Source organism: Hipposideros armiger, unplaced genomic scaffold (genome assembly GCF_001890085.2).
Source record: "Hipposideros armiger isolate ML-2016 unplaced genomic scaffold, ASM189008v1 scaffold_743, whole genome shotgun sequence".
Taxonomy (NCBI): Eukaryota; Metazoa; Chordata; class Mammalia; order Chiroptera; family Hipposideridae; genus Hipposideros; species Hipposideros armiger.
Window position 1 is genome coordinate 239,163 of NW_017732093.1, and position 12,081 is coordinate 251,243.

Consider the following 12,081-nt stretch of genomic DNA (forward strand, 5'->3'; position numbering starts at 1 on the left):
GGGAGAGTGGGAGTGGCACTGAGGACAGATGCATGTACACATGGAACTTGGGTGTGGCCATGACAATAGGTTTTCGCTGGAAGGCAGCACCCTCACTGACCAAGGCCCAGGGATCCTTCTGAGCTGTGGGTAGAACTAGGTAGAGACCAGGAGGAGTGAGCCTCTTCTCTACCTTGCCAATCCCAAACCACTTGAGCTCTAGTTGGAGCCATTTTCTAACCTGTGAAGAGGGAAGACACACTGATGCAGGGCAAAAGGTAGAGCCATGGTCTAGCCATGCCCAGGGGCAGAGGCAGGGACGGGGCAAGAATATGGCCACCGCCTTAGCCTAGGCTCATATTCTGTTCCCCAGAGTGGAAACAAGGTGTCTATTTCAACAACTCCCTTGGAGAACACATCCATTAAGGTGGGGCCAGCTCGGAAAGGCAGCTACAAGGCCAAGATGGCCCGGAGGAGCAAGCGGGGCCGGGGCAAGGACGGGCAAGAAAGGTGAGCCCGACAGGCCAAGGGTCTGCTCTGCGCCTGTGTACGGTGCTAGTGTGTGTGTGTGTGGGGGGGGGGGTATGCTGTGCCCAGTGCACCAGCTCAGACAGCCTTTGACCCTTGTGTCTCTGCAGCAAAAAGAGGAGCTCCCTATTCCGGAAGATCACCAAGCAGGCAACCCTGCTCCATACCAGCCGCAGCCTGTCTTCCCTTAACCGCTCACTGTCATCAGGGGAGAGCGGGCCGGGCTCTCCCACACACAGCCACAGCCTTTCCCCCCGATCTCCCACGCAGGGCTACCGGGTGACCCCTGATGCTGTGCATTCAGGTAGGAAGGGCTCCCTGCAGATGGCAGACAGCACCTGGGAGGTAGGAAAGTGCCGGGGCCCTCTTTGCTTCTCACTGGTCCCACTCTGAAGCTCTCCTTCAACCCACCCCCTGAAAGATCCAGCAGTCTTGGGGAGGAGGTAACAGGGTGGAGGGTGACTTCATTTCTGTAGCCTGGGCTCAGGTTCACTGGTGGGCTAATCTCTGCCTTGCCCCTCAGTCACTTCTAACAGCTAACATTGTTCTGCCTTTCTGTCTGTTTGTACAAAGTGGGAGGGAATTCATCACAGAGCAGCTCCCCCAGCTCCAGCGTGCCCAGCTCTCCAGCCGGCTCTGGGCACACACGGCCCAGCTCCCTGCACGGTCTGGCACCTAAGCTCCAACGCCAGTATCGCTCTCCAAGGCGCAAGTCAGCAGGCAGCATCCCACTGTCACCACTGGCGCACACCCCTTCTCCACCGCCAGCTGCTTCACCCCAGCGCTCCCCATCGCCTCTGTCTGGCCATGGAACCCAGGCCCTCCCCACCAAGCTTCACTTGTCGCCTCCCCTAGGCAGGCAACTCTCACGGCCCAAGAGTGTGGAGCCACCCCGCTCACCACTACTTAAGAGGGTACAGTCAGCTGAGAAACTGGCGGCTGCACTTGCTGCTTCTGAGAAGAAGTTAGCCGTTTCTCGAAAGCAGAGCCTTGACCTGCCTTATCCTGAGCTAAAGAAGGAACTGCCACCCAGGGAAATCAGCCCTCTGGAGGTAGTTGGGACCAGGAGTGTGCTGTCTGGAAAGGGGACGCTGCCAGGGAAGGGGGTGCTACAGCCTGCTCCCTCACGGACCCTGGGCACCCTCCGACAGGACCGGGCTGAACGGCGAGAGTCACTGCAGAAGCAGGAAGCCATCCGTGAAGTTGACTCTTCAGAGGATGACACCGATGAGGGGCCTGAGAACAGCCAAGGTGTACAGGAGCCAAGCTTGGTACCTAACCCAGAAGTGGGCCAGGATCCACCCCTCAGAGGAGAGGGTGAGGAAGAAGATGCCTTCTTGCCCAGGGACCACAGGAGGCAGGGCCCAGTGGTCCCAGGCCTATTGACAGGGATCACACTGGAGCCTCTCAGAATGGAAGGCCCTAGTGTCCCCCAGAGGAGGCTGGGCATCCCACAAGTCTTTGAGGAGGCTGCCAGCTCCTTGACACCAGCTTCCAGCCTGGGTAGGGCTGGACCCACAGACCCCATCCCCCCTGAAGGCGGCCTAAAGGCCCAGCACCTCCACACCCAGGCACTAGCAGCACTTTGTCCCAGCCCTTCAGGACTCATCCCTACCAGTTGCCCCGCTGCTTCCTCCACCTCTGGAGAGCCAGGCCCATGGTTGTGGAAATTCCTTATTGAGGACCCAGACCAGGCCTTCTCAAGCAGAAAGGCAACAATGGAAGGTGGGCTGGTCAGCCCCCAGGGTTTGAAAACCACAACTCTAGCTCACCCTGAGAACCTGTGTCCCAGGCAGGAGGGGAAGTCATGGCCACCCAGTGCCCCTGCGCTGGCCCATCCACCTTGTGAGCTTCCCAGCCAAAGCTGGCTATGGAAGCCTGAGTGTGCACAAACAGAGAAAGAGCAGCCAGCCCTGGGCATCACCAAAGTGCCTGACGCCTCAGGTGACAGGAGGCAGAACGTTCCACGCAGAAGCTGCCCTCTCACCCAGGAGCCTGGGCCCAGCCTGCTTCAGAGGGGCCAAGACCCAGGGGGCCCTCAAAAGCTTCAGGACTTGGCACTGACACCCGATGAGCTTTTAAAGCAAACATAGCATTTGTTTGCCATTTCTTGCACTCAGACCTGTGTAATACATGCTCTTGGAAACCATCTTTATGTCTTTTGCTTCTTTCCTTTAGTCAACACAAATGTAATTCAAAGTCCTATGTTGCTGCTGCTAATAGAGTGATGGATAAGACAGTTCCTGTATTCAGGGGAGGGTCATCTAACTCACTTAGCTTTCCAGAGATTATGTCATCTGAGCTCAAACCTGAAGGAAAGGTGAGAGGTAGTTTGCTGGGTTAGAAAAGTGGGAATTAGTATAAGAAAGAATGTCCAGGCAGAGTACAGCACTTACCATATACCTGGTATGTTCAAGGAACCAAAAGCACAGGTCAGAGCTAACAGTCTTCCAGGACTTGAGACTTACTGTAGGTGATGGGGGTCCCGAGAAGGCCATGTAGTGACCAATATTCCTGCTTCATAGATCAGGGAACTCAGGTTTTCAGATATTAACATGCCCAAGATCATAAAGCTTGGGCAGAGCTAGGATTAGAACCTAGGTCTCCATTGACTCCAGAACCCACATATATCTCCCAAATTGGAATGCCTCTTAGCCAGAAAATTAGGAGGGAAAAAGGTGGACAGAGGTGAAGAGCTGAACTTGGGATCTATTTAAAAGTACTTGTGCGACATCCAGAAGGTAATTGGATGCATGGGAATGAAACTCAGGGAAATCTAGACTGAAGATAGAAATTTGAGAGCCATCAATGTATCAGTAGTGATAGACTGAGGAGCACTAACATTTAAGGCAGAGAAAAATGACTTAGAAAAAGACAGAAGAGAGTCTTAAAATCCAAGAGAGAAAAGAGTTTTAAGATGGAGGAAGAAGTTACATGGTAAAATTCTGAGAGGCCAGGTGAAAATAGAGAACTCCTGTCTGTTTGTAGCCAATGAGCCCTTCGTGGGCTAATGTCAGGTAGGCCTCAGCACTAAAGATGGGCATTGCTGAAGTGAGCAGCCCCCTCAACGAGTAGAACTGCACTGGGTGGGTGGTGTGGAAGGGCGAGGAGGAGTCAGGAGATGGCATCACAGGAGCAGGGCTGTGGTGCCAAGGCAAAAAGACTGCCTCCTTGGTGCTGCAAGACTTGCAAAACTGCTGCCTTGCACTAACTGTCCCATAAGCCAATGCTGAGGTCCAAAGGAGAGGCGTCAAGAGGCCTGGAAACAGGAAAATGCCTCTGGACCCCTGGCTGGGCACCTCATACACCCTGCAGCTCTTCGTCACCCTGCATGGGGAAGGCTGTGGCCGCCAGAGGGCGCGCCCTGACCATGGTGACAGGTGGCAAGTGGGAGGTCTGGTCCCTCAGCTTAGTCCTCTCCTGAACTCACTTCCTCCTTCAGTCATTCACTAACAGCTGACCCTCGGACCTGTACTGGTTGCTGGCAACACAAGTAACTGGTTGCCTGGGGAAGCCCCCCATGGATATCAGGATCTGGCTGGAAGCACCATACCACAGGTGAAGGGGGTGGGGCAGGCACATCCTGCAGCAGCTCCTGGGAGAAAGGAACTGCCCCTTGGGGGTTGGAAATGAGGGGTGGGGGGAGGTTGGAAGGAGTAGGCACAGAGGTTAAGAATCCTGTAATGCACAGGGCAAGTGCCCCAAGTACCAGAGGTGTCCCCCCTGAGGGGAGTGAGGAGTTGCTTAGGTAACCACAGGGAAGCAGTTTAATCAGGTTTATGTTTTAGGAAGCTCACTGGTTGCACTGTAGAGACCCAAGAAGACCAGGAAAAAAAATGTAGTGACCCACAGTGGTGGTGTGAACTAGGAGGACAACAGTGAGGAGGTTTCCCCAGAAAGATGCAAAGTATAGGGAGCTGGACACAGATTTGGCAGCCATCCGCAAGTAGATGGTAATTAAAGCCATAGATTAGATGAGGAGTGTACAGAGCACACACACGCAAGGAAAAAGGCCCAGGACATTGGGAATTAGCCAAGGGCAGGAAGCCAGTGAAGAGTAATTGAAGTGGGAATGAGATCCTGAACTTGGGAGGAGCCAGACCATTTTAAAAATTTTATAATTTGTACTTTGAAAAGATGACTCGGGTTGTTATAATGAGAATGGACTTGAGGGTGGCAAGAATGGAAGAAGGGAGGCCTTCCAGTATTAAGATTAGAGATAGTAGTGAAGCAGTGAAATCAGAAGTGATGTCTTCGATATTTACAAAGTAAAGTTGATATGGGTTGGTGGGTTTTATGTATTGGGTCATCGGGAAAGTCATGACGTATTTTTCTATATTTTTCAATGCAAAAATGCATCATGTCTTCCCCAACGACCCAATAGATAAGAAGGAGAGAAGGTCTCAAGGATAATGACTACATTTCTGACTTACATAACCAGATGAATTATATATTTCCATTAAATGAAATATAAAGGAAGAGAACCAGGGTGAGGTGGTGACCCTGCACTCAATATGCTGAATATGAGGTACCTCCCAGTAAAGGTCTGGGCAGGAGAAACAAAGATATAATTGGCCTAGAGATGGTAGATGAATTCATGGATATGGATAAAACTGCCAGTGAAAAAGGCATAAGTGAGAGTGCAGCAGTAGTAGTCCAGGAAATGTGAAGTCCAGAATTGAAAAGAACAGAGATGTAGGATGAAAACTAGATGAATGAGTTGTCATGAAGCTAATGGGGCAGTTTTTCATGGAGAAGAGTAGTCAACAAGGATGGTTACTGAAGACAACAAGGAGAGCAGTTTCAGGTAATGATGGAACCTGTACTGAAATGCTTGCGGTAAGGCAATAAAGACAAATTCAAACAGCTTTTTCAGGTTTGTCTTTGAAGAGAGGTAAGGAAAGGGATATAGAATTCATAGGGATTGGGGAAACAGAGATACCTAACCATGTTTGTTTGGGGCTTTTTACACAATATATTTCATTATATTGATGGAAAAATAAGTACACAGTATTTTCTAAATTACATGAAACATTTCATTGACTGTTATGATTCTGTTTCATTACTCTGATATATAACTTTTAGGCTGAAAATTCATTGTCTCTATTTTTCTTCTAAACTTGAATGGTCATCATTGCTTCTTACAAAAAGTACCACTCTCCCACTTGAGGTCATCCTTGTGGAGCAATCAGTCACAAATCCTGTCTCACCACAGGAACATAGTTTAGGCTGAGCTTATCAAGGCTTATGCCCTTCTTATGGACACTATGTTATGCTGTATTCACTATGGACATATAAAATAAGCAAGCAGTGAGTACCTGAAAAGACCATCCCTCCTCAATGGAGTTGCCAACGTCAGAGGATTATGAGTCTGGCACTGCTGGAGGCCATCTTGTCCACCTGGAGGAGAGAGCCTATACACAAAATGAAATCAAGCATGAGCTAGCAGAGATGGAGAGACACGGGGCTTAGGATATTTGAGACCCATAATCAGATTTTCCAATTATATTACCAGTAAAGGCCAGATACCCAGCCATGTTTACATGTCAATGGATGATCTAGTTGAAACAACAGTGGAAAAATAACATCCTGGAAGGTTCCGGAGAAGGTGAAAGAAAATAAGATACAAAATACACGTGGAGAGATTGGCTTTTAGTTAGAGGAGGGCTGAGGGCTACCTTTTGTAATTTAATAGGTGAGAGGGAGGAGTTATGTGGATATAGACAGGTTTGTAGACTTGGTGTTAAGAAGGTAAGGGAATTCATAAATAAGCATATGTTTTCTCTGTAAAGTAAAGTTTGCAGTGCCTGTAGGACACACAAGTCCCCAGTGGAGATCCCCAGCCAGCAGGTAGAGTTCCAAATGGGAACAACTTTTGGGATGAGGGGAAATTATCCATAGTTCCTAGCAGTGGCCTTGGTGCTGTGTGTAGTGGGGAAAGAAGGACATAGGCAAGGTCATTTCAAACAATAGATTATTCCCCTACCTGATCTGATTTGTATTAATAACTCAGTACATACCTGGGTGGGGCCTGAGAGACACGGATGAGAACTGCAATGTTCTGCAAGCAGAAGTTGTCATTTCTTTGTTGATTATGTTCCCAACACATAGGAACCTCAACGAAGTGCTGTGGCAGAAGGGTGACAAGGGCCTGGGGCAACAAGGGGACAGACTGGAAGACTAAACCCATTTCTCCTGCCCCCCTGGATAGACTGTGGAAACATTTTTATTTCTAGGCAGAAAGATGTGATGAGTGAGAATCAATCAACTGGGCTTTCTAATAGCAGGAATGGGGTGAAAAGGAAACGGCTCTCAGATTTAACTTTCTCAGGGATAGTTTCTGAATCTCTCTGTGTCCTGTGTTGGGTAGACAGGATTCTGGCACCCTACCTGTTAGTCAACTTCCTCTTCTTCAGGGATAGAAGAGAGCCTCTGATGGCCCCAGTTCAGCCCAAAACTAATCTTTTGGTGTTCAGGGGAGAGAAGATTTGAAAGTTTTGGGGGTTTTCAACAACCTCACCCCCTGCCCCCAGCCCACCCCTCCACAGCACAAGGACAAAAAGGTATTTTATTGCAATGTCTTTATTGCATTATTGGAGCAAGTTGGCCAGACTCCCCTCTTGGGGAAGGTAAAAAACAAAAAGACCAAAAAGGATCACCCCTCACCTTCCCCCCACCCCCCCACAACTGCACAGCAATGTCTGAACACATCTGGTGACAAGAACAATTTGCAAAAGTGGTCTAGGAACTACATTATGAACTGTCCCAACACAAGACATATAGTTGGCTTCCTTGTGAATCAGATATTTTTACGTAAACTACATGAATTTTGACTACATCAAAGACAACAGAATAAGTTTTTCACAAGTAACAACAGGGCACCAAAGTCACATGCTGTAATTTGTAAGGAAACAAGGTTGTTTGTCACAAGTGGCTGGAGCTGGAGCAAGGCTGAGCAGTTGGTAGCAGAGGGCCCAGCCAGGCCCCTATCTCGTCCCTCTGCTTTGAAGCCACTGAAGCCTCACAGAGGATGACTCTGGAGGCTTAACTGGCAAAAGAGACTGCCTTGAAAACCAGGACTTGCCCAGATGCATTCCTGGCCCAAGAAGACCCATGATGCTGGTTCCTCGCAGCGAGGAGACCCATGGAAGATACCACATTGGCTCTCAAAAAAGCTTCTTCAGAGCACATGAAGCCCCAAATAAGTGGGAAGTCCCATCAGGGCTTGGAGAGGAGATGGGGTAGGGAAGTTATTAGGAAGTTCTCAACCTTGGCCAAATTAGTGGTAAGAGCACTGCTACCTTATACAGGCCTGAGCCATGGCCAAGGTTTAGCATGTATGGCGAGGTGGAGACAGCACTGTTCTATGATGAAAGCTCCATCTGGAAAAGATGGGCCCAGGACCTGTGTCCAGCCAGCCCCAAGCTGCTTTCATGCTGGTAGGTGGCTTCTATAGCCAGGAATACAATGGGCCCCTCTGGTCTTGTTCTACCTCTTTACCCTCTGCCTCAGTAAGGCTGCAGTGAAGATGCCAAGAGAGAGTCCCAGGGCCCAGATCATGGGACAGGACAATAGCACTAGACTCAGATGGAGGAGGCCAGGACTTGCTGCCAAGACCATGAAATAAGGCAGAAACATACTACCCCCAACAAGTGGTTAGCAGACTACTCCCTAAGCCATTTCTATTGACTCAGGATCAAGCAAATCATGTGGCAACTAGTCAGAAAGGATACCTATCAACTTCTCAAATGATCCCTATGTCTTAGTTCCCATAAAGCAACAAATTCAAGAATGAAAAACAGGAAACAAAAAGTGAAGGAATGTAGAACTAAAAAAGAGCAGCCCTTTTCCACAAGCCAGCCCAAGTGTAGGTAACAAATAGTGCTAGCTCTCTCCCAGCACATCCTTAATGTCTGCCTGACAAGGAGCCACACACAGGTCAGCGTTACAGGTGTGTATCCTTAGTCCCACTTTTATTTAAGACATTCAGAACATTAAATTTTCATACCAGAAAGGAGGGATTCCTTGCACCCAATCCCAAGCATCCAACTGCTTAAACAGGTTTGACACCAAATGCAAGACCATCGGGGTGTGCCTGGCAGCAACTGGCCGGCCATTGCTCAGTGACACTTTCAGCAAGATGTCCATCCGGCAATTTGGGGAAGGGATGTGCAGCTGGCTGGCTATTCGTTAAGGGCTTAAGTCAGAATAGTGACACTGGAAGGGGGTTCATTTGTCTGCCTCACCCAGTCCTGAAACTGCAGTGTAACCAAGGAAAAGTCAAAGATATGCCCTTTCCTTCCAATCCTCTGTTAGTAACTCTGGAGGTTTTTCCAAAACTTTTCATCTACGTCTATTTCTACGTCATGGTCCATTCTAGACCCTGTCACCAAGATAAGTGCTCGGGGAAAGCACTATTTGTTTCCTTCATCCCCAAACCAGAACTTTCCTAGCTGTAAGCTTTGTGTATCAAGACCCAGATACTGGCTTCCTGTCTAGCTCAGCCAGGATGCCTGGCTGCACAGCTTTGGACTCAAACAGCTGACTCACTCTGAGCCTATTATGGTTCCAGGACTGGCTCAGAGGCAGCTGGACTCTATTTGTCAAATGAGTGTTGACTGATGGGGGTGGGACATAATGGAGGGAGGAGGCGATGCCTGCCTCCAATGCCACTGGCCTAGCTTCACTCAGCTGGAAGGCTTAAACCACATGGAGCAGAAGATTCCTGGCCTGAAATCAAGACAGTCTGTGCACATCATCTTAATGGCAGGATCACAAAAAAGGCAAAGAGAAAAGCTTCCAGATGGTTTCTATGAACAGTATAAACTCCAAACCATCCTTTCCTCTCCTTGCAAAAGTTTCAGAAACCACTGTATGGAAGTACATGGGTAATGTGGTGTGACCCTTGCTCTGGACACCAGAGCCTCTGGGTCTGTGATTTACTGAGGTCCCTGACCACAATCTGGCTCCCTTCCTGCTACAGCCTTAGCAACCTATGTTTGACTCCCCTAAGCCCTATCCAGCAAAGGACAGAGGATGAAGAGTAATTAAACCATGTTCAGTTTCTGCAGGGCCTTTAAACTTGGGGAAGCACATATAATAATTTTGTTCTATATCATTATTTGGTATATCAAGCCATCTAAAAGCACTGGATTGCACCTTTTCTTTACTCATACAAACAAGTTACAAAGGTTTCAAACAACAGGTCATTCTTTAGGCTAAGGAAACACCACACAAGCACCAACTTCATTTTATGATTCAAAACTCACCATGCCCACAAAAAGAACACTACTCTCACCTCTGAGAAATGAGGGCAGGGCAGAAGGAGTTACACTGACCAATTTTAGTATTTGCTAATACTAACAAATTCTAGTTTTCCTTTTAGATTCAAGTTTTGGTACAGAAGTGTGCATTCAGACACTAGTGCCACCTTTGTCCATCAGATCTCAGTCTGGCAACAAACATTGTTTTGCTGGGATCAGTTTGGTTTCTAAATAATGCTTCTTTAGAGGGAGGGGCTATGAGATGCTGATGCCTAAGTTATGTTGGTTAAGAAATACGGCGCCTTCAGTTGAAGGATTTTTACCCACTTGACTTGAGTCCGTAAATAAAATCCCAAGCCTCCCCATTTTCCTTTGGTTGTCTTTTTCACCAAATGACATTCTACCACAGAACCAAAACAGCCTTTTCTTTTGGAGGAAGTTAAGAGAGACTGCCAGATAAAAAAAACTTCCCACAGAGCCATGCCCCTGCCGACTTCTCAGAGTCGAAGCCTAATGTGTTCTTCTGAGGGTGCCTGGCTACACAAAACCCCAATGAAACAGACTTCCAAAAAAACAACATCTGCTTCCAGCTTCCTGTGTCAGTGCAGCGGTCCAGCTGAGGCACAGAGAACCTCAGGCCCCTTATGCCCCATCCTGGCTGACTGCTGCTCAGCCTCTCCACTTCACATTCACAGAATCACTTCTTGTGCAAAACGAGCAGTCTACATAGAAAGAATGCCCTCGTAGTCTAATAAAAACTGTAGAAAAAAATGCTAGAGAGCCACCTCTCTTCCCACTCCCTCTTTATCTGCAGAGCGAGGGCATCTGTGCGTGGACTGGGTAGGCAAGCCTGACGTTGAGGGAGTCGTTGTGCTGAACGAGAGATGTCTGCTGGTAATGGAGCACCAGCTCCTTCAGTGAGCTGTACAGGTTGTAGGGCTCCGCAAAGCCATAGCCCCGAGCAGTGCTGTAGATCACACAGTGCTTCACTTCCCCATCGGCACTGCAACGATACAACACACAAACACCACAGGGAATTAAGGCCAATAATAATAAAGGGGCCTTAAGTGACCAGAAGTCTGAGAGCAATTATTCTGTAAAGAAGTAGAAATGTTTTGTCAATCAAGCTTGTAAAATGTTACAGCCATGACTGTACCCTCGCCCGCTTACAGACTTGTCACAGAGATACCCTTTACCTCCCACCAAGACCTAGTAAAGTGAAATGGAATCACATGGCTCGGGATCTTCATTAGGCAAGAATACTGGAAAAGGCAGAATAAGCCAAAAACAATTGTTATAGTGTATAAATAAATCAGTGGTTTTTAGAATATTCACCAGGTTGTGCAACAATCACCATTATCTAATTCTAGAATATTTTCATCATCCTAATAGAAGCCATGTACCCATTAGCAATCACTCTATATTTCTCCCTTTCCCCCCCAGGCCCTTACAACTAACCCACGTTTTCGGTCTCTACAAGATTTGCCTATTCTGGACATTTCATATAAATGGGATCATACAGTATCACACAACCTTTTGTACCTGGCTTTCACTTAGCACAACAGTTTCAAAGTCTTCCATGTTGTAGCATGTATTGGTACTTCATTTTTTCTAATGGCTGAATAATATTCCATTGTATAGACAGACCACATTTTGTTTATCCAGTCATCAACTGATAGACACTTGGGTTGTTTCCCCTTTTTGGCTATTATGAATGCTGCTGCTCTGAACATTCATGTACAAGTTTTTGTATGGACATATATTTTCAGTTCTCTTGGATATATACCTAGGAGTGGAACTGCTCAGTCACATGGTAACTCTGTTTAACTTTTATAAGGACTGCCAAACTGTTTTCCAAAATGGTTGTACCATTTTATATTCCCACCAACAGTGTAAGAGGGTCCAATTTCTCCACATCCTTACCAACACTTGTTATTGTCCACTTTTTTTATTTTATAGTCATCTTAGTGGTAGCTCACTGTGGTTTCGATTTGCAATTCCCTAACAACTAGTTATGTTGAGCACCTTTTCATGTGCTTATTGACCACTTAGATATCTTCTTTTAAAAAATGTCTATTTGAGGGCCGGCTGAGTGGTGCGATGGTTAAGAGCTGGCTTGGGACGCCAGAGGGCCCCAGTTCGGATCCCACATATGAGGGCCGGTGACACTGCCCTCTAAAAAAAAAAAAAAAATTTTTAAAAATGTCTATTTGAATCCTTTGCCCATTTTTAAATTGAGGAATTTATGTTTTTATTAAGAATTCATGTATTAGACTCTACTCGCTTAACAGATATATGATTTGCAAACATT

General features: G+C 47.4%; 2 protein-coding genes across 10 annotated transcripts in view; one reads left to right on the forward strand and one right to left on the reverse strand.

The window, feature by feature from the left end:
* The window catches only part of MAST2 (microtubule associated serine/threonine kinase 2), a 217,343-nt gene extending 214,685 nt beyond the window's left edge, over positions 1–2,658 (forward strand). For all 8 annotated transcript variants that reach the window (XM_019628006.1, XM_019628000.1, XM_019627999.1 and 5 more), the window contains 3 exons: positions 353–489; positions 618–811; positions 1,081–2,658. In XM_019628006.1, coding sequence (XP_019483551.1) covers positions 353–489; positions 618–811; positions 1,081–2,600 — 1,851 coding nt within the window. In that variant the 3' untranslated portion in view covers positions 2,601–2,658. The remainder of the gene's footprint in view (positions 1–352; positions 490–617; positions 812–1,080) is intronic.
* Positions 2,659–7,998: 5,340 nt separating this feature from the next.
* Positions 7,999–12,081, reverse strand: part of PIK3R3 (phosphoinositide-3-kinase regulatory subunit 3) — an 86,837-nt gene continuing 82,754 nt past the window's right edge. For both annotated transcript variants that reach the window (XM_019627990.1, XM_019627989.1), the window contains one exon: positions 7,999–10,773. In XM_019627990.1, the coding sequence (XP_019483535.1) occupies positions 10,575–10,773 (199 nt within the window). In that variant the 3' untranslated portion in view covers positions 7,999–10,574. The remainder of the gene's footprint in view (positions 10,774–12,081) is intronic.